The sequence below is a fragment of the Ornithodoros turicata genome, chromosome 7 (assembly GCF_037126465.1).
Source record: "Ornithodoros turicata isolate Travis chromosome 7, ASM3712646v1, whole genome shotgun sequence".
Lineage (NCBI taxonomy): Eukaryota > Metazoa > Arthropoda > Arachnida > Ixodida > Argasidae > Ornithodoros > Ornithodoros turicata.
The window spans coordinates 12,153,845-12,176,870 of NC_088207.1; the positions used below are offsets into that span (position 1 = coordinate 12,153,845).

Consider the following 23,026-nt stretch of genomic DNA (forward strand, 5'->3'; position numbering starts at 1 on the left):
ACACGTTTTCTGGGACACCCTGTATGCATAAACGTGTTTTAAAGCGATGAAAATTGACGTGTTCAGGCTGGAGCATAGAAGAAGGGACTAGACAACACATAAGCCTCAGATGCCTTAGAACAATGAAAGAAGGAAGTCACTGAAAAGGTTAGCCAGCTGCAGGACTCAACCCACATCTGCCGGATTTCCGGTCCAGGGCTCTACCAATTGAGCTAAATGAACACACCTCCCTCAACGACTTCGGTGCGTCATTTGAAGCGACAAACCACACCCTCTCACTCACTCCTTCGACTTTCACTCCTACATGTTTTCTCACTCATGCGCAGTGACTTTTTCAGTGACTGACCAGTGATGGAACTGACGTGTGGCGGCCCGTGTGTGATGACGAAGACGTGCCTCTGCTGCCACGCGCTACGGCGCTGGCACGGCAGTTCTACCGGCACCGTCCTAGTGTGAGGCCACGACCATCTGCCCGCTGGGACATTCCATCATCGCCGGTCAGGACTCATGTAGAGGAACACCACCTCCTCTACATTTGGTGACCCGAACAACGAACACCATGTTCGGCATAATTCGGCCAAGCACCATCCCAAATTACTGCAAGCCCACCTCCGAAGGTACGGTGCAACGTTCTACCGAGGAACCGCTAGGCGACGACGTCAATTCACCGCGGCTCCACTCATCGCAACGCCCGACCGCGTCACACCATGGTCCTACCCACCTTACCCATCTACCCAGATCACGTCGCCATGGTCTCGCACTCTGCGTCACGTCGCCACACGCTTCACGATGGCACTCCTCTGGCTACCACCAGCGGCACCTTCCCGAGCATCACGCTCCTGTACCGGTCGCGGTACGCCGCTGTCGACCGCGCCACCCACATCTGCTACGCCAGCGGTCAAGGAACCCTGCCCGCCTCGCCTTCCCACCTGGCTTTTGTGCAACATAGTGGGAGTCCAGTCCATCCAATTGCGGTCAAGGGGCACCGGGACCAACGTTCCACCGGGGTCACGCTCGGAGGCCACAGTGAGTTTTACTCCCGGTCTCCACGTGCTTCACGATGGTCCTCCCCGGCACTCTCCGTGGTGACAACACTACGAGCTCAACGCTCACGAACCGGTCGCGGTTCTGTCGCCCCACTCTCTTATCACTTCGGCCTACATGCATGCTCTCCGCTTTGGCCCGCCCCTGGAACCCTCCCGGCCAGCTCTTGTCCGCACCGTTCAGCCCGCCACTTCTGCCCACTCATCACAAGACGCAAGACCAGCCGTCCCTGTACTGCGTGTCGCCCGTCTTCCTCCTCTTCCTGTATCGACGCGGAATCTCAACCGCCAGCTCTACACCGCTCCGCGTCTGAGGGGGGGAGTGATGTGGCGGCCCGTGTGTGATGACGAAGACGTGCCTCTGCTGCCACGCGCTACGGCGCTGGCACGGCAGTTCTACCGGCACCGTCCTAGTGTGAGGCCACGACCATCTGCCCGCTGGGACATTCCATCATCGCCGGTCAGGACTCAGAGGCACGTCTTCGTCATCACACACGGGCCGCCACAGACGAATTGCTCTTCGTAGCAGCTCTTGTAGCGGGAAAAATGCGGTATTGTAGCAGGTTTCGTCACTTTTGGAGCAGAGCATACAGAGCCCTAATTCTGTTGCAAAGAGGAGAACAGCGATGGTGGTTCTACACTCTAAAAACAACTAAAATGAACTTTCAATAATTAACTTTTTAATTATAAAAGCTACGAAGTTGTCCCAATGAGAACGGTCCCTTCGGTGACCTGATACCGGGGCCGTTTTCAGAACAAAAATCGGTTCGATAGATCGTCCGCAAAAAAATCGTGAAGGAACACTTTTTGTTGTTGTTCTTGATTGCGCATCTTCGGAGACGCGTCTTTCATCCCCAGTGTGAGAGGGTGAAGGAGCACAGTGCCGCTTAATGCGTCGAAGATGTCCCAAGCAGCAAAATGTACTGAAAGTCGAGTGCAATAGGGGTGGACGGGTAGGTGGAAGGCCTTGAAGAGACTCGTGAAACTAAAGAACATTGATAAGACACATACTGTCCACCTCTATTGCACTCGACTTTCAGTACATTGTGCTGCTTGGGGTGCTTTAACTTGCCGAAACAAAACAAGAACAAATGCATCGGGTGACTCTATCGGAACTGCCCTTATCCTGGGTTGCGTTTTCTGTTTTCCTTTAACCTTTTCCAGGACGCAAGAGGCGATAGTGTGCTCTTTCACCATCTCACATTGGGGATGAAGGAAATACGCGTCTCCGAAGATGCGTGTTCAGGCTGGAGCATAGAAGAAGGGACTAGACAACACATAAGCCTCAAATGCCTAAGAACAATGAAAGAGGGAAGTCACTGAAAAGGTTAGCCAGCTGCAGGACTCGAACCCACATCTGCCGGATTGCCGGTCCAGGGCTCTACCAATTGAGCTAAATTAACACACCTGCCTCAACGACTTCTAAGGATGCGTCATTTGAAGTTAAAGACAACACCCTCTCACTCACTCATTCCACTCTTACATGTTTTCTCACTCATGCTCAGTGACTTTTTCAGTGACTGCTTCCTTCTTTCACTGTTCTTAGGCATTTGAGGCTCGTGTGTTGTGCTGTCCTTTCTTCTGTGTCCCAGCCTCAGAGCATCAATTTCCATCGTGTTCAACAGACGCCGCTTCCGCCGCCCCGTCGCCCGTCGTGTGCGTGAGTAGTGAGTTTTAGTATACCGTTGATAAGGTTATCGTGTGTATCGGAACCAATCGTAGTCGCGCGTGACTCAGAATCTTATCCACTCATTGGATCCGGTTGATACGGTTCGACGCAAGCCAGGTTATCAACGGTCTGCTAAAATTCTCTAGTGAGTGAAACATGTAAGAGTGAGTTTGTCCCTTCAAATGACGCACCCTTGGAAGTCGTTCGGGCAGTGTGTGTGACCGGCAATCCAGAAGATGTGGGTTTGAGTCCTACAGCTGGCTAACCTTTTCAAAGTCTTTGGAAGATTCGCACTTCCTCTGCAGCTAAACAAGCTCCAGCGGTAGTAACGTCATGATGACGTAGCCAGGCACACGAATGGGACCGCAGAGCGATTGTATTCATAAGGTCGTCTGCTCCGCACTCGCACCTCAATATACTAAGTAAAAAAGCCCTCGGTAAATACGCCGACTTTCGCTTACATGTGTTAGCTTTTACGCGACCATGTCGCGTTTAACACCGTGTCACCTGACTGTACGAAGACACACGACGCTAACCCAGAATCACTGATCTCTATGTATAAAGGCTGGATCGCGCATGGGAGAGGGGCTCGTGGGGGAGAGGCGTGCCTTCGCGCCGCCATGTTGGTGGGCCCTAAAGTGCTGTGTGCGCCCATAGAAAACAATGGGAGGCAACAGAGATTGTGAGTATTTATTGCGCTACAGGCGTTGATCATTGTTTGTCGTCACGCGATTTTGTAAGGTGCCAGTATACTGATGTATCCTAACAGTGTTTCACAGGTGTCCTGCCATTCGATTCTTAATTACGTTATGTTTTGCATTCCGAAACTAGACCGTCACTGCAGTGCAGCGCTGGGGATTGTACTACAGCACGTTTCAGAGCCCATATTTCAGTAAGGTGCGATGTCAGTTCCACAACAATCATGCATAATCTCTCATACTGGGATCTGGGCAAAAATTGTTTCCGAAATAGTGGTAACGAAAAACATTTTTCTACTGTCATGGGACAAAGGAAATGGTCCCATAGAATCGCAGGCTATATAGTACCTTTGTTTTAGAGACGTGTTTACGTTTGGAATGAGTTATCAACCATTGCAACAGAGAGTCGTTTTTGCAGCAGCGCAACCCAAATAATTAGTTAGGATACGTCAGTTGGGTTAGGTTGGGCTACTTAGAAAGAGGTAACATTTTCTTAAATGTGATGAACACATAAGTCGATAACGACAACACAAGACCGTTTGAAGCTCAAGCAAATGTTACCTCTTTCTCTGCAGACAGCAGCTTGCTTACACCATGCGAGCTTGTTCATGATACGGATGTTACTTTGGTTACGTCAGGAGGTTTGGCTATTTATGTCAGTTTAGTTGGGTTAGGTCAGGTTAGGCGACACCAATTAGCAGTGTACCAGGGCATGGGCTGCACTGGGAGACCCCAGCATCAGACCATGCAAGAAACTAATAGCCTGGAATATATATCGATGTGTCACTTCTTACACACGTCTGATTTCCTGCAACGAGATGTCCTACTCCTGAAAAATTCAGTTGTCCGTAAAACGTAGCGCATGGCTTTTGGAACTCATAAAAACCCCAGTGCATAGACACCGGCAAGTGCAACCAACTTGTCATTGTGTCTGCCTTCTCATTGTCCTCTCACCGTTTTCTTTTTTTTTTTCTTATTTTATTTTAGCATGCGTCACCACACGCTTAATCCTAAACCACCAGAATTGTCCCCTAAGGCATGGGACAATTTTTTCTACCAGTGCAAGCTGGGACAATTATTTCTGGCCCCATTTTTGCTACATCCCCACAGAATAAGTTGCTCACACGTTGCTCACGACAATGCACTTGATTGCAGTGGGCACCAGCCCAGTGGCACAACGATGTGGGCAACCACACTTGGTAGGCACGTGACAAATAACAATCCTTTGATATGACACAGCAAGACAGTCCCGCAATGTGATCTTGGCTTTCCTTGTGCCACAAAATTTCAAATGCAGTGCTAGAAACCACGCACATGAAACATGAGGTAAACATTATTCTTAGAGCCCAAGGTTTTCGGGAAATATTTGGGGGGGGGGGTAAAAATTAGGGAAATGAATGTGTGCTTGAAATTAATATGAATTCAGATGAAAAAAACAGCTAAATTGGGGAGGGGGGGAATTGGGCTCTATTACTGTAACGAACTGCGCACTGTTTGGTACAAACTGTGATGTAATTGCGTTTACTGCCGAAGAAGCTGGTGTGCATTGCTATAGACATTTCAGTAAGGGCAATTTGCTCGGTAAAAGTCAGACTTCACCCTCAAGAGGCAACTTTCAATTAAGGGGAACATTAGAATGAATCCGTAAACTTTGGGCTCTGATTTATTTTGCAGAAAGAGGTAGTATAGTGCTGAAGAGGGTTAACACTAGTTTATTAACAGTTGTCCCTCTTGAAAGTAATTACTACAGGAAAGTAACATGGTACAAGTAACGAAGATTGACACAAATGTGTCAGATGTATACTAGGTGCTTCATAAAGGTCCTCCGGCTGAATAGTTCATAAACAAGGTGGTGCTACCAAAAAGCTTTCATTTCACTGATCATTCCTGAGGTGTTGGCCAAGAACTCAGCAGTGGGAGAGTCATTTGCATGCTCTCATTGATTGAATAAAGCTCGTTTTAAACTTTTAAGCTTGTTAACTTTTTACTGTGGATGCCTTCAGTAATTCTGTTTTATTGATTTGAACCTTCAGCAAAAACTGTTCCAGACAAAGAAACACAGCATTTATATTTTAATGATTTCTAGTTAATTGGTTTCGGCGTACATATTTCTTGGACGGAGCAGTGTATCGATGCGCTCTTACACTTAGCTATGAGGCCGCCAAAGAAAGCTTTCTGATAGCATCACCTGTTTATGAATTATTCTGCTGGGGGACCATAGTGAAACAGCAGCTACACCTGGGCTCTGACTTTCTGTGCCAGTACAAAATTTCAGAAAATCACCTTAAGAAAATGCAGAACAAGGCATATGCCAGCTAAAATTGTGTATACGTAAAACTAAAAAGTAAGATAATCTCTTGTACTTATTAAATATGAAAATTGGAATCACTTAGGAAGTGAACGTGAGTAGTCACTGATTGTTAAAAACTATAATTCTTGACAACCTCTTACGCAGACGTGGCCTTGCAGTCACCTTCTCCGTGTACTGTTTGGCAATGTGATAAAGTCTTATCTTCCCATAACAGTCTGCAACGTGTTTTGCAAGGCGAATGACATGGTTTTCGTCTGGACTGCACTCAAACATGTGCTGGCTCAAAGTAGGAAAAATGTCCAGTCTTGCAGACGTGCACAGAATGTCCTGCAAGACGGCCCTTGTGAGAAGCTGCCCAAGCTGAGCATTGGATGTCAAGATTCCTTCTGAGATATGAAGCATTTGACGAACACGTTTTTCTGTTGTTTTACAAATGGCGATGACACTCTGAGACGCACTAATCAGACCACCTCGACTCTTCCGACGAAGAAGAGCACTGTGTAGAGTTCTGTCTGTGAGAGCGTCGATGCAGTCAGCACAGGAGATCTTCCTTGTCACCATCTTGACAACGTACCCCGCGATGTACCCCACAACATCTTCAACAAAGGCTGACAGTTGCTCTGTATCAGGTACATCTGCGTAGTCGTGGTCTTCAACACATTCACTCTGTGCAGTACCAAAATAGCGGGATGCATGAATGTCAAGTTCGTCAAGGGAAGTAGCTCCTGCTGCTGCTGCTGCTGTCACAGTCAGTATGCGTGTGGAGTCTTGGGCGATACAATTACCTCGTGCTGTAGGCTCGATTTCATGGTGAACAAGGAGCCTCTTGTATGCAGCCATGAAGTGTCCTGCCGTCGGGTTGTTGCACCACCCACCTTTACCCCTCAACGCACAAAAGAAAAGTTCGAGGTGGTCTTGAGAGAGTTTGTATGTGAGCAGGTACCTTAAGAGTGCATTATCTCCTGAAAGAAGATGGCTGCATAGGCTTTGAATGCTTGCCATGTTGATGAGGAATCCAAGGAAGCCTGTTTTTCGTGGGGTTTCTAATATTGGCCTTCCAGATGCATCTTTCAGGTTGCCAATATACGCAGTCATCTCGTTGAAGAATGGAATCCAAAGGTGGCGGGTTGGATAACGGATGGGTGCTTTGAAGTTCTTTGCCAGGGGATTGCGGGAGTTCATGATGTCGAACAGACGATCGAACTTCCTGAGGAATTCCACTGTTGCCTCACATCCATGAAACATTGGATTGTTTATGTCCCTGTCACAGAACTCCAGAGCATCCGCCACACTTGAGCTGAGTGTCTGAGCTGCCAAATTCACCTTCATCTTCTGACTTCCCCAGTCAATGTGGGCAGCCTTGAGCTTGTTTCCAGCATGAAGCCCTTCCGATTGCTGCAGATTTTGGAGGGATACGAGGTAGGCCCACTTTATTGTGCCTCCATTGCTGTCTTTCAGGGTCCCCATTGTTGCCAGGGCATTACGAATCAGCTTCAGCATGTGGCAAGCATCGAGGATTACATGAACTCTCCAGGAAGAATCAGAAGGGTGCTGAAACCATGGCCTGATGTCGGGGCTTTTCATGTTTGCACCAAGGTCTTGAAACATGGTGAGGTTAGAGCCCAGGCCGTCACTCACAATTGCAGCTATCAGAATTCCAATGTCATGTAGCTTTTGAAGGCAGAGGCTCACAAGGTTTGCCTTTTCCTCCCCACTTAGGCTGTTGATCAGAAAGTATGCACATGGCACTTTCCAGTTACTGTCCAAAGCAACCACAAGGAATACAAGAGCTTGTGTAGCTGGTTCCTGACTGTCGTCATCAATGCCAGTACCTAAGTTTATGAAGCCATTAAAGGACTGTCCTGTGAACTGAATCTGCTTCTTTATGCTCATTTCATCGAGCATGAGTGAACACACGACACGTTTAGATAACTTCCGCTGCTCTTCTACTCTTACTTTCAAGGCATCAAAGGCTTCGTGTGTAAATCCTGGCTCACCATGGATTGCACTGTACCATGACCTGATTGTTGCCTGGTGCGGAAGTGCCAAATTGAATGTCTTTCTCACATACTCGTACGCCTTCGTGGAGTAGAACTGCAGTGTGAGAGCAAAACTACGTAGGGATGGGGGGTACTGCTCCCTGCTGATCTTCCCATGTTTGTTGTGTATAGTACGTAGCACCAAATCCAACTGCACGCCTGAAAGGGAGCCACGGAGAATGTCGCTGCACTGCTTTGAAACCAGTGACTTTTTCTGGAGGTCTTCAATCACACTTTCTGCAGTTACCACCTTTTTCTTTAGTCTCAAATTCTTCTGGTGTGTATGCTTCACTTTTTTGCTTGCACCTTCTAGTGCCTCAACTGCGACGTTCACCTTCAGTTTTAATGTACGAGGACTTTCCTGCACTACGTATGTATGGTCAGCTGCAAGACTACATGAGGCTTGTGACACTTCTGATGACGGCCCTGGTGTGCCCCAAGATGGTCCTGGCTGTGACGTGCTACCGATGGTATCCTGCTCTACTTTATGTCTAGTGGCAGGGGGCTTTCTTGGTTGTGCATTCTGTGTAACAAAGATGTAACGAAATATGCATTCGTCAATAAGTTCCAAGATGTTATGTCTGAAGAACAGAGACAATAAACGGTTTTAAGTTCAGCAGTTATTTATTGTCATTATGCATTTTGAAGGTACAGGGAATGTGCAAGGAGACGATACTTTTATTTCAAAAATGATGACGTATGGGGGCGCTATGCAAAACTACTGAATCCAATTTGACATTGGAATGAGTAATGACGCGCAAACACCACCCTTTTATTTATCCATGTATGCTGATCTCTGTATAGTGGGCTCTCATTAATGTAAGCTCTGATAATTCACACTTGTGGGCAGCTTATTTTGTCTGGTTACTTAAGTGTCCTACAAAAGGGGATCAAACTACTGTAGCTCAAACAAGTTCAAAATTTTGGGTTGGCAGGCTATGTGTCCAGTGTATTAAAAATTCGAACGGCACTTGTGCTAATTTCACGCTTTTCATTCCTTTATAAGATATGACTACTTTGAAGGAATGGCTACCACAAATCTGCTTCCGTAAAACAAACCTTTCAGTAGGTCGCACTCTGACAGCCTCTGCTGTTGCAAATTTCCAGAATGTGAAATCTTCAAAACTGTGTCATTTTTTAAGATGTTTACAGTTTTGCAAGCAGTTGAGATGCTGAGAGGACACTCCCATTGCAGCTAAAATTATTACAGAGCGTTTCAGGGGTCCAAAAGGAAACTTGTGGCAGCATAAAGGTAACCAACAGTAGATGTAAGCAACGTGGGTCACTAATTTGTACCTTGCGGCCCATGTTTAGATGTGTATGTGTAGTAATCAACACAATAATCACCAGTCCCCTGCTGGTTTGAATTACTGAAAGTCTACTGTACATATGTGGTTCACATCTATGACAGTTAATGCAGAGCAATCACACACTATCCAGAATAGCTTAAAAAATTTTGATGTGATGCATAAGCTTTTACTTTTTGGAGGTGCTGTGGAAAATCAAACTTTGTTGGTACTGCGTCGGTCTTAAGGCGCACTGTCTGCCCAGTCCGGTCAAAGCAGTCTTCCTCAAAATGCCTGCTGCAGATCACCGAGGTCTTTGATGGTGTCCAGTTTTTTCTGCGCAGGTTCTGCACCCATTTTTTGAGTATGACAGGGCGGCTATGAGGAAACCTGTATCAAGAGATCACGTCTTATATACTGTCACAAATAACATTGCATGCAACCAATTATTAATGGAGTTGTTGCAAGAAGCTGACAACAAAGGTCAGACACAAAAGAGCTAGATGACGCACCCCAGTGACATTATCGCAACGGAGACATTCTTTGTCAGTTCATAATCACAGATGTAATAGCGATAGAGGGACAAAGGACGAGACAAATACAGCACATGCTTCACAAATAAAAGTCTTTGGTTGGCAATACACTGCTGTGTTCGTCTCGTCCTTTGTCCCTTTCGTCGTCTCCTCGCATTGGGGTTTTCTATCGATTTAAAATGGATCACCAACCCGTCCGGGTTTCAACTTTGTTTCAGGATCACAGTTGTCTCACGACGTAAAGCCCCACATCCCTTGCTACGACTTAACACTAAAACAGTAAACAACGCAAACACATAAAGGATGAGACTTTCCTCGCGAAGCTGATTCAAAAAGATGACTGCCTACTTCCTTGGGTAGAGAACACCGTGTACCGGGCTAGCAATGCACGCAGTTTAGCGCTCGAGTGCCGCACATACACGGATGACAACACTGCCACTGTACAGTAACATGTTCCTTGTAACGTATTATGACCTCAAACTATCATTGACGCCGGGTAAAATACCAGGGCGTTCGCTTGAGCCTCGGAAGAGCCATCTAACAACTTGCACCAAGTGCTGGTTTCGTGCAAAAAAACTGTTCGAAATCGTCAAAGAAATGTACAGAATGAACGTCAATTTATTCCTTAATAACGAATGACTCACCTGTGAAAAGTTGTGCCCTCTCCTTTTCCCGTACGGCTGGTGCAGCCGTAACTACAACAAGCCGGCATGATCGCCCGCGGGAACTGTTGTGGGTACAGTAAGATGGCGGCCGGTTTCTTCACGCTCGCGCTCCCTATCCGCCATCCAGCCTTTTACAATCGAGATCAGTGCCCAGAATCGACATTCCACAAGCCAACCACAGACTCTCTCCGTGACCTGCAGACGGCGCCCCACCCGCTCGCCGTTCGGTCGCCACAGCCCTTCCGGCCGCTTCCTCAACTTGTCCGCCTCAAAGGGTTCTCCCTGAGTGACGCTTCCTCCGATTTCAAGAGAGGGAATTCCGGCACACTCTCAACATCCGTCATCTGCTCTTACTAGGCGTCACATCAAATTGCACGGAAACTATTCCACTAATTCGCGTCGGATTTCCGGCGTTATTGTCACTGAACGACGGGGAGTAAAATTGCATCGACGTTTCGGAATTGACCGGGACGGATGCGACAGTCCGTTTACAGTACACGCTTCCGAGATTAGCTCATGACCGTCAGTCTCTGTGCAATGGTGTGCACTCCTTGCCCTCCACTTCATAAGTGCAGCAAATGCCGCGTACAGCAATAACAAACATAATTGCAAAAGGTATACCAAGAGGAGTTTGAAACGTGGAGTTTTTTGAATGGGCTGTTGACTCCCGTAAAGATTACGCAATACTACGTGAGGTCACATGAACAAAAGAGAGACACGTGCCTCTTAGCTCGTTCTGATATAGCTGTCTGATCCGGATAATATTGAGGACCTCCGCTGATGGACTAGAAAAAAATCACCCAAGGTTCAGTAGCTATACTGTGCGCTTGAGGTATGTAAAGGAGCAGTGCATCGGTGTCTTACCGTCATTGTGAACTTTGCCATAAATTTGTAGATAATGCTATCTCCAAGAAACCATGGTGCGTCCTGTCATAGAAATAGTGTATTTTCAGCAGGTGACAAAGCGATGTAGAGTAAAGTCTGAAGATACTGCACGTGTAAACTCATCGAGAAGGCTGCTATTTCGCGTTCAAGTGTAAGACACCTTGACTGCATGTAGGCTGTGTACCGCTGACACGATGCATACACATTACATTATAATAAAATATCACGCGTGGCAAAACGTACGTCCCTTAAAACGGCCCTCAAAATCGATAAATCAATCAACGAGATATTTGCAGACTATTCCGAACTACCACGAGGCATTTCAAGAAAATGAACTGATTGCACAAGTGTGAGCAAAGTCAGCGCAAGTGTACGTAAAAATACGTAAAGTACATAAGAAAGTACCAGACATAGGCCGCGATGGGTTTATACATATAGTGCTGCTTACTGGCGGGTAGAGAATGCGCGTGCGATAAAAGTTTCGGAGAGGCTCGGTAGACGAGTCACTTCCATTGTCTGTTTTGCCGGTTATCCTAATCAAGGTTACTGCATCTCATGCGTTGATAAGGTTGAGGTTGTTGACGTTGGGCCGAATTTCATCGCTTACGGTCGATTGTAACGCTGGGGACAAAATGTAAATTTCCTTGTAACTCTTCCTTTTATCTGGTTGAAGATAGCAACGATTATGTTGAACAAGTGCAATACACTTCTTGCGGTGCAATCCCTTAATGATAACTGTTGTAACCCCTACCTGTCAACGAAATATAGCACCTTAGTCAGACGGTGCAACGTAAGGCCGTAAACGGAATGGCCGTAAGAAAATGCCGAGCTAGTCAACGGCCGCAATTCCAAGGACGCTGCCACACTGAAGCCACAGAAGGTATCTATCGTCCCAGGGGTCGCCACATAAATCTTCGGGTCGCCATAATGTTGTCACACGTTTTTTTATTCTAGCGCAATGCCTGCTTTCGAGAGTATCACGTTTCCTTTTGCGTTCGAGACTAGGCAGTTTGAAGACAATGGAGAACTCATTGCGTTTTTGATATCCGTATTCTCCCAAGGGCCTTATCGTCATCGTATGGCATGACCTTTTCCTCAGTTTTGTTTACGGCCTTGAAGACCGTAAGAGCGCGAGTCTGACAAGGATACGTTTGCAACAAATTTGCAAGTTATTTGGATGAACAACAGAAGCATTACTGAAGGGCGCAGTAGAAGCTCTCCCCTCCTCTGAATGTTAAACCTCATGTGGCGCTCAAGCATATCTCACATTTAGCGTGACGACAGCGGGAATCAGTTTCTGTTTCTGGCACATAAAAAACTCGCACTTTTGTTGCGGTTTCCATTTCTGTTTCTGGTGCAGTATTTCGTTTCTGATTTCGTTTACAAGATATTTTCCATACTGCACGTTTTTGGCGTGTGCTCGACACTTGCGGATTCACGTGGATTGGATTGGATTGGACCACTTAGTAGCTCTCTTAAAGCTGCGTGTAAGGCTTGCGAAGCTCTACAAATTTACAAAAATATCTTTATGTTCACGTTTTCTTTCTCGTTCATTAAACGATATATTGGAAAATCACAGACATGCAACACCGTCAGCTCTGCTTAACCATATGTCAACTTATCCCCGCTTCACGAACATCAGCGGAGTTTCATCTATGTCGCGGAGGCGCACTATGTACGAACGTAAGGGTGATCGCAATCGCAGCCTGGTAACGACTGGGCGCGATGCGTCAGTGCGAACGGGTATTATCCAGCGCCAGCTGCACGCAGTTACCTGCCTCGCCAAAATGCATTAACGGTAGAGCCAAGTGATTGGAATCACCTTGGGAGTATTTCTCGGAGTTCGCAGCCCCTTTTTCGTCCTTTTTTTTTCGCTTTAATTGTGAAGCAGAGTTTGTACTCCACCGCCCACAGTTTCCTGTCTATTGCACCAGCTCCTTATGGTGACCGATGTATGGTATTGCAGGATAGGGTAAAACCGGGCAAGCACTAGCCATGAAAAGTGTGACCACATCAGGCAGCACGACTTCGCAAAGGCACGAATTCATTCATTCGTTTTTGCCTACTGTTACATGTATTTCATTTCATTCCTGTTTCTGTTTCTGGTAATGCGAACCAAAATATTTTAAATATTTTCGTTTGCATCGGAAGTAGGGTAGCGAATGTTCTCGTTTCTGTTACTGTTTCCGGTAAGAGACCCTGATGGGAACCTGCATGCGATCAAGACGCTGATACCTATGCCCCATGGCTGCAAAGAACCGAATTTTCTGCCGTTGCGAGAGGGTTTCTTGGGCTTTCATGTTCGGGTACACGAGCCTTCATTTATTTTTCGTTGTGCTTCACTGCAACGACCTTGCCTCCGCAAGGAGTATAGAATCTGTTCGACAACTGCTATAAATATGAGCTCGCCAATGTGAAGTCGGAGAGGTTCATGTAACTAGCAACCAGCTTGGACACACAGCGCCCTAGCACCTCGGTACTGTTGGTGATTTCCTCGCCGTAGGTGGTAAGGGTGCCCATTTTCACCTCTGAAAATGAGAAGCAGTGAAACAGATGTAAGTAGCAGGTCATGCGCAACTGGAGGCCGGATATGCAACTATTACATAACATTAAAGGGGCTATGCCAAGAAGATAGAGAGGGAAATAGAGGGATAAACTGGGAGCCATATTTGAAACCACCATGCATGGACGGCGCCATGTTGACCTCACCTTGCCTTGTTTGCAAATGGCGGACATTAGGAACTCATGCGGTGAGTGTCTGTGCGCGCTTACTCTTCGAAATTCCGTGGCATTGATTCGTTTCGTAATGCCGTCAACAATTCAGTGAACCGGCTTTATAGATAATTCGGCTGGTGGTCTTCGTGGAGAAAAAGTTTCACTAGCTCGGGTGTGCACGTCCCACGGCCGCTTCAACCCAACGTGCGTGGCGCACTCACGTTTCATGGGTCTTCAGGTTCGCTCATCGTTCGTTTTTGCTTTGAACGAAGGAGTGCGAGAGGTGTCCTTGAAGCTTCAAAGTTCAAGGAGAAACGACGAGCGATTGAGCGCTCTGTATGTGTCTCTATCTCGTTGGGCTATGCGAGCTGCATTGCCCATTGATCTTATGCAGCAGAGGCTGCTTATGTGACACTAATGGCTGCATATGAAGCCAGAGAATCAGCCGACCGGGCAAAATGAATAGGACAGAGGACGTGGCTGCCGCATTAGCGGGTAAGGAGGAAGCCCGGGTAAGGAGGAAGCCCGGGGAAGAAGCTTATCGGGGACGAGTAGAACACGTGGTGAAGGATGAAGGAAGGTTTCTTCTTACTTCTTCTTGTCTATTTCTTAGTAATGATAACACGTTATACATCAGGTTTCAAGAGGGATTCAAAGGCGAAGCCAGAGACGCAGTGCCTTTCGCGGTGTCACAGCGAAAGGCCGTATATCTGTGGTTGTGCTGGGTCGGGGAAGATCGCGAGGTCCCTTCTGCCGCGACCACTGCGGCAGAAGGGACCTCGCGATCTTCCCTTCGCTGCGCACTTCCCTTCTAGTAGCGTGTGGACTACACGCTACTATCGTGGCGTGTAGTCCACACGCCACGATATCTGTTTGGATTTGTCCTTCTCGGCGGTGGAGTGGTTTTTACAGCAACCTTCAGCAAGCAAATTAGAAGTACGAGTGGCTTTCAAGGTCAACATTGGATTCATGCACAATATCGCGAATCCTGCTTCTGTACATAACATATTTTACAACTGTTGATGTATTTAAATCTATGTCAATAGTTTTTGTGCATCTCTGAGTTCTTAGCAGTTGTAAGTACAAGTTGTCACTGTTTTAGTTCCCTTTTTACTTTAAATTTTACTGTTCTGATGTCTTAAAATCGGACGATCATTTGGTTTCTTTTCGGATTTGTGTGTGCACCATCACCAAGGCATACATATAAGGGGTTAATAAATACCTAGAATAAATATATTATATGGATCGTGGACACACAGCTAGTGTACTACATTTGCAACATATTTTGTTATTCCTGTGAATAACGGCTTTTCTCACGGAAGCAAGCGTTGCTATAATTAAACTCCAAGACACAACTGTGAGTAATCACGGGCGCAAACTTCAAAGGAAAAAGAATAACAAAGGAAACACCGCTGATATAGACACATCCATAAAGACATACCAAAATGGAGACTGTACCAAATGTTTCTTTGTATTGATTAATTTATGTTCCTTCGTGAGTACAGGCTACATTGTCTGGGAGGCGCCTATTGCAAGAAAGGCTAGAGATTCCATGTGAGTGCTTCGCTGAATCGATAAGTTGTTGCATTTTCGTTTGTTCCGCAGCATTACGGGAAAGTTGCGTATCTAAAAAAAAAAAAAGAAGAAAGCTATTCTGAAAAGCAAATGCACGACATCAAAGAGACAACGTGACGCGGCGACATCATATAGTCGCGACAGACAGACTGAGGGGAAACCGCTCACAGAAGGAGATATGCTCCTTCGAGCACAGTCCAATGTACGACTATCCGCACGACCACCGGCAGCGCCACCGCAAAACGAAAAGTCGCCTAACTACATGACGTGCATAAGGTCAAGCTCAGTTACGCATTCGACCTCCGACAACCCACCTATGTAAATAAAAACTGATCGCTTAAGAGACGTGGTGCAGTCATTAAAAATCTGTCAACCGCGACCGTGCTTTCGGCAGCTGTAGCTATGGTGACTATAGACGAGATATGGAAAGGCTGGTAGACTCAGAGAGGCTGTGTTCGCTGTTCCAGTCCCGTATTGATCCTGGCCACAGTTTTTGTGATACATATGTCGAATGAGCAGCTAATATTGTGCATCCGAATTTAGTGCACTGTATACTCAGTGAGTGAACAACTCGCTGCATTAGTATTGTCTCCTGACGTGAATAGCAGTATATCGAGTCTTTCATTTCATTCAACTGAGCTGAGAGCTGCTATCGCATGGTCAATGCAAGTACGTGTGTCTTTGTTGCTCGAATTTGTGGCTTCCAGGGATGGCTGATGTACCCGTCCCGTACGACTGCAGAAGGTCAGTATGGGCAGGTGTCAAAGGGCAACTGATGTTCTAACATATTTTCCCGTGCTACAAAGAGCCTCACGAGAACAGTTCACGCACCAAATGGTCATAAAGCAATGACGTCAGATTAACGAGTCTCATATTAACTAGGTTCGATTGTGCATGCCTTCGTAAGAGGAATTCGCAACACTCACGTTCTCGGAAAAGGGTGCGTACGAAGGCGTGAAAAATGTCTGGTAGAGACATCCACATGTAAACTTCTCTGAAAGTAAAAGGCACGAAATTTATTTGACAAGACCAAAAAAAGAACGTGAAGTGGTTTCACGGTGCGAAACCCACTCAAAACGTTGAAGTCCTCATCATTGCTCCGTCAGAATCAACCAACTGGGTGTCATTCACACATTAGTTCAACTAGGTGACAGATCCCGAAAGCTTTTAATGAAAACACCAAAGGTGCGTAATGACTTTTCCAGCGCAGGATACGGACGCCGTGTGTCGACTGATGAAGCATCTGCGGAGACTCGTCGTTGTTTCTGACCGAGGGCGAAAGGGTAGTGCAGAAGCGTAATATTCCCCATCGTGCGTATACGAATGGACCAAATGGAGACTGATGAGCGTTAAATTCGCGGTACATTTGCAGAGAACATTGTCGTGAAATTTCTTTGGTCGCGGTTATTGTGTAGGATTCTCATATCGATGGAAATGCGGGCTAGAGGTTATATCGACACAACAAGATGGATAGCAGCGCAAATGGAGACATAGGAGTACACACACAGGAGACGGGACGAGCGCTGAACTACCAAATGACGTGTATTACAGACTCGACCCTCATCCCCCTCCCTCGCAATATCATTCATGTGTAGAACAAAATTCATTTGCCGCTAAAACCGGTGTAGTCTCGGAATTTGAACTCGTTTCCGTTCAATGCAAGAGAAGCTTTGCTAATACAAATATATACTGGTCGCGATAGCATGGGCTTCAACTATCTTCCTCGTTGTTTTAGTCTCGGAGCTGGACCGACTTACCAAAGGTATGAAGAGAAGTCCAAAAGGAGTTCCAGATATCTTCGCTTTAAAAACGCAGAAGATCGGACACCCTTTGCGTTCGTTCGCATCGGAGAGGTCCGCATGGCAACCGTGTATTTCGCCTTTTTTTCTTCTTGTTTGCAAAAGTACTTGTCTACTTACGCTGCTACACCCCTTCTCGCCCTTCCCTACCCCGCCATGACGCCCTACCCCTTCTTGGTACCCAATTCAAAGGAAGTGGCCCGGCTCCTGCAGTCAGCTTCTATTGCAAAGCAGTTTATGTTTTCAATTGATGTAACGCTCTTATATTACACAGTGTCCCATGAGCGATTGTTCAGGAGTGTTAGGGAGTAGTGTGGCGCGAGAGAGGAACCCCTTTCTGAACTGCCGGGGGTGTGTCTGTGGAAAGTTTCCTTGAGATTCTGAAGTGCTAACTCTCATCTACTTTAGTTAGTGATTGCAATGACATGTTCACTGAGAAGCAGAGAGTCTGAAAATGGTTGCTCTGTGGCACACATTTCATGCGACATTTTCGTTTCTAATTCGGGGGTGCCTGTTCAGCAACATCTGCGAGACTTGGGAGCGTTTAAAAGCGATAAAAACCGGGCTGTTTGGTGGTACATCTAAAAGCGATAAAACCCCGGTGCAGGGGACAGAAAGAGACAACACAGACGAAGCACTGACTGACAAACACCTTTAATGGCAGGGACACATCTTAAATACACCAACTGGGCGTTTACCTGGTGCCTTGTTTGCGTGATATCTTTTTGATAACTTTGTGATAATTTGTGATTACAGCATGACGGCCTTGGCTGCCACTAGGGGTCGGGTGTGCAGTTGGTGTATTTAAGATGTGTCCCTGCCATTAAAGGTGTTTGTCAGTCAGTGCTTCGTCTGTGTTGTCTCTTTCTGTCCCCTGCACCGGGGTTTTATCGCTTTTAGCGTTTAAGTCGTTCAGGTATGTGGACGATTTGCTTTGCTTTTCCTTTGCGATGATACTCCGTGTGCGGGTCAAAGAGAGAGCAAAGTGCATGAGATTTTGGATGCTCTTCATCAACACGTTGTAGGTCTTGAGTTCACCAATGAATTGGCGGGGTATCACCTTTGCTCTGTGTTCCGGGCCTGTCCGCACCGGTCCGGGCCCGGAATGACAAAATGTGCCAGCACCCAGGACCGGGACGAACCCACGTGCCGACAGACATGTCTCCGTGAGCCCGGTCGGGACACGAAGCTAATTCGGTTGAATGCAGGACTGCCACAAAACGCACACTTGTGCGCGTCCGTTTTGGACTAAGACCTAGGTTAAGGACTAAGGTCTATACACCTGCCTGGTGGTATGCACCTAGACCTAAGAAAGGCCTACTTCCAACTGTTTATCAGCTCTAAATTGGAAGGGATATTGGATAGGCTTATCGCTGTGGTTTTCCTGAAGGCGGCTATCAGGCTATCGTGCATACGTCAAATGCAAGGGGCCTTAAAAGTGCAGGTCGGTAGACCTTTGGAAGTCTGCTCCCATGGCACCTCACGAGGACAACATCCTCAAATATGTAAAGGGTCAGCGGAAAAACGAGGGTGAAGCAAGGCAAGGTCGTCCACTTTCCCTGTTCTATGTCCACAGCAAAACGCACGACCTAAAGGAAGTGGCTAGCAGGTACGAAGTGCCTGCGGTTTTACGTAGCATCTAAAAAGCTGGATAGACTATTTTGCCTGACTAACAAGCTGAAGGACAAGTCGCAAGGTCAGGACAAGCATGTTATCAAGTCTATTCAATGCAGGGTGCCGTGTACCTCATTTTCCCCTCATAAGGCTGTAGAGCACCGTTGTCCTGTGCGCTACAATTTGGCGGTATCAGGCATCGGGGAGATGACTGAAGGTCAGACTTCGAGAGCACGCGGCGTCGCTTCGGAGTAGTTCTTCGTGCGGGGCATCTGGCGTGTATTGTGAAAGACCTGCGCGGGTGCACAGCGGTCGTAGCATCAGCGAGGATTAAGACAACGAGGGAGATAGCTGAAGCGCATGCTATCGCGACCGCTGGAGCACATATCTATATAGGCCAGGTTCCTCTTGCATTGAATGAGAACGAGATAAAATTCCTAGACTACAATGGGTATAGCGGCAAATGAATGTTGTTTCACGTAATGTTTCTTTGGGGAAGGGGGGATGAGAGTCGAACCTGTAATAAACGTCAATTCGAAGTTCAACGCTGAGACCGTCTAGTTTGTAATACTGTGTCTTCATTTGCACTGGTATTAGTTTTGTTATTTGTTCAAATCGCACCGCGCACGTAACGGAACACGCATGCTCTAAGACTTATTTGAAGTGCAAGAATTAGGCCAAAGGGCATATCATCCGCCTCAGGTTGCCACAACACTACTAATGAAAGGGCATAATTTATTAGAGATAAATCCGATAAAGCTAATAAACGTTGATGACGCCATGCAGTGTAATTACGGACGTCACGGAACCTGTATCCATACAACAAGGAACTAACATATCACTAATGCAATAATCAAAGTAAATATTGAAAGCACGTGTCAGCTTCTGCTGTAACAGGTATATGTGGCATAATATTTTAAAGGGCCACTCCGAACTATAAAAGGATACCTATTTTGACTCGTATTATAAGTCGACCACGCCGAAAGATCCCCTACGCGAACTATAAATTCTGTCGGTGAACATTACGCTCTTCCACGAATTTTTGAAAGAAGCCACAAAACTCGATAGATTCTCCGAGTGTTACTGAGAGTTGGCGTATCTCACTCCTAGCAACAGGACCAGCGTGTGCGCCGTTCATTCAAAATTGAATCTGTCAGCAGTTGCGGTGAAGTCATCGAGATAATATAGAAATACTCAGGTGCCCCAAGGTCGCCATTTTCCCGTGTATTTGTTCCTATCCCGATGCGGGCAATGCCGGAGGCCGCCCTTAGATACCCCATTGTTACCAGACGTTGGCTTGCGTTTGATTGTAGGGCGCTAAAGATCCAGTTGAAGCACAATCAAGCCAGGCCAAGTCACCGAAGGAGAAATGGACGACTGCGCCTGCGGCGCCTGGTACGCCAGGTACGTCATGTGATGCACGCAGCCGTGCACTAGATCCTTCCGATCGCTCAATACGTTTAAAAACGAGACCAAAAAGTGAAACACTACACAGAAAGTTGTTATACGCGTTTTATTTGGACATATAAAGACTAGATTCATTCGCAGAAACAACAAAAACATTTTGCCGCTAAAGTTAGCGCGCTGAAGTGATCCGGAACGGCAACAGTGGGGTATCTAGTGGCGGCCTTCTTTGTTGCACGCTTTTCCGAGGTGAGTTTGGGGGACCTGGAAATACTCTAGAGAACGGACTTGGTGCGCTCCGAATGGGCTCCGCCTATGCCAGCCTGTAACCGCCTGCCCGCAGTCATCCTTTGGCATGGACAGTGTTAGTTGACGAGTTTCTCTCCCTTAAAGACAGCGGAGTTGCTCCGTTAGCGAGCAACCCTGCGAAGCCATTGTGACATAGAACGGCGAAACGGACGGGTGAGCGGATGGAGGGAAGGAGAGGACGACGATGGCCAGGCGGAAGAATCGAGACAAGCCCCTGTATATTGTGTTCCGTTCGTACGGCTCTTCTCGGTGCGTGTATAATTGAGCAGCGTTGTCGGTATCACACCGTATACGTTGTGGATCATAGGCTATGATCCACAACATATACGGTGTGATACCGAAAACATACATTCATAGCATGCAATATTAGACACGGAGACCGCAGTCGCATAGAACTTTATCGCACAAACTTTAGTCCCTGTAGTCCCTGCGTAATCGCTTGAACAGGAACATTGTACACAGGAGGGGGATATGGACAGCAGTGGGATGCAAAATGTAAGGAAACACCAAGGATTTCAAATTTATTTTTGATGACAGATAGTTTTGTGCACCAAAACGAAGTATGAAGTTTTTAAATAGTTTATGAAGCTGCACCTCTGTTTGTTCTTATGTTTAAACGGATAGTTTCATAGATTTTTTACACATCATCCTTGATTTCACATTGTGGAACAATGAACACACATTGCTCACAATGGATTCACATTGTTGTGGGACACCGGGTTGCGGAATGGGATCACCCATTCCAATTCAATTCCGAGGAATGGAGATTTGTGATAATTCCATTCCTTTCAATTCCTAGGAATGAAAAGGTATGGCAAATTCCCACTCCTGGAAAGGCTTGGCAACCCCTTTCAACCCCTTCCATCAATAAAAGAAAAGGGTCCCGGTAACAGTGCTGGGTAGTCCAGCAGTGCTACAGAGAAGATTGACATTACTCATCACGGAAAAAGCAAAAAGACATGGTTATTTCGCCCTTGACCGTGTCGCACCTAGACTAGTCCATTCCAATTCCATTCCGCCTGCGGAAAAAAACTGCGTAATTCCATTCCGTTCCTAGGACAGTTTCCGCCATTCCATTCCAATTCCTTTCCGGGCTCTGATAAATCTGGAATGATTCCGGAATCATTCCAACCCCGGATGGCAACTCCACAACCCTGCTGGGACATTCCCGTAAGCGTTACACTTTCTGGTCAACTGCATTCCAGAAAGATTGATTTTCTAACTTTTTACAGTCGTAAAGGAGAATGGAAGGCGACTCGAAAATTTATCGCGTGATATGAACATACTACCTTCAGGAACGGATGCGAAACATTTCTCTTGTGAAGCGCGCGTTCCGTGAGAAAGTTAGCTTACAAGAGTGGTCGCAGCGGCGCGGATGTCTCCCAGCTCTCTCTGACGTGTTGTGACGTCAGCGGGGATTCTTGTTGGCGCCGAAGCAGGCAAAGCGATGGGTTGACCGCTCTGCTTTAGATGCGAGTGGGGTGCGCCAAATGCAACAGCACAAAGAAAGAAGGGAAAAAGAAGGCGCACTATTGGACGACTGACATGACGTCACAAGCTGGCAGTGACCTTGCTGACATGCGAGGTTCAAAGCTTCCTTCCGCACCACGATTACGCCTCGGACTCGTATTTCTTGAGGGAATACGTATCCTAGGGGATGTAACCCTAATTTTTACTAATCTTGACATATTTTATCCAGCCCTTCCATGCTCCGTTAATATCTACATGTAGTGCACGAAGATGCCTGCCGAAGTAAACCACACGCAGGTGGCCAGATTGAGGACATTTGTGTTCTTTCTTTTTGGTTTTACAGGAAGCTATGGGGCGAGCAGAGAAACCATTGCAGCTGGGGAGTTATACGGCGAGCGGACATTTTGTGCCACTGCCAGATAACTAATGCATTAGAATAAATGACATCAATTTGCCTTTAACTAACTCTAACCGAGATTTACTATTGAATTACAGGTTTTCTGGGTCATGTTAGATTGTGGAGGCTGTCGTCCCATAAATACAGTCAGCCTGGGCTGTCACACCGGGCTGTGTGCTGTCGTTCGTTCGTCACTTTATTATCGCTAAACTCGACAGAGCAGAGCATAGAATGGCGGGTGGTTTCCTTTTTGCAATTTCCGGTTCCCGATCATTCGCAGAGCAGCACGAAGATGACGGTTGACTGTGCGTATTCATCTTTAGATTACTGTTGCCTCCGCAAATACATGCCTACATTCGTCACGCTAGGTAACGATTTACTGATTTCGCTGGCAAAGCATACAAACGAAACTTCAACACTTCATAGGCGGTAAACATGTTCATCCGTGTCGGCGGAAAGCAAAGGGTTGGCGGTCTCGCTGGTAAAATAACGTCGCTGCACAGATAAAATATGATTCACATTTGATATGACAACGTTTGTCTTGTGATACCGACAGCAGTACTAAGTTCTGCAGGCGTCCAAAAGGTTCGTACGTATACTCAACGCAATGACAC

At 46.7% G+C, this 23,026-nt stretch overlaps 1 protein-coding gene and 1 long non-coding RNA gene across 2 annotated transcripts in view; one reads left to right on the forward strand and one right to left on the reverse strand.

Moving 5' to 3' along the window:
* LOC135399541 (uncharacterized) overlaps window positions 1–23,026 on the reverse strand; it is a 163,152-nt gene that overhangs the window by 11,914 nt on the left and 128,212 nt on the right. Inside the window, exons 19-21 of the mRNA XM_064631283.1 lie at window positions 16,346–16,413; window positions 13,539–13,657; window positions 11,109–11,171 (exon numbers count right to left, since the gene is read on the reverse strand). Coding sequence (XP_064487353.1) covers window positions 11,109–11,171; window positions 13,539–13,657; window positions 16,346–16,413 — 250 coding nt within the window. The remainder of the gene's footprint in view (window positions 1–11,108; window positions 11,172–13,538; window positions 13,658–16,345; window positions 16,414–23,026) is intronic.
* LOC135400208 (uncharacterized) lies at window positions 4,785–8,376 on the forward strand. The gene is made up of 2 exons (XR_010424557.1): window positions 4,785–7,330; window positions 7,441–8,376. It is a non-coding gene; the product is annotated as an uncharacterized LOC135400208 (long non-coding RNA).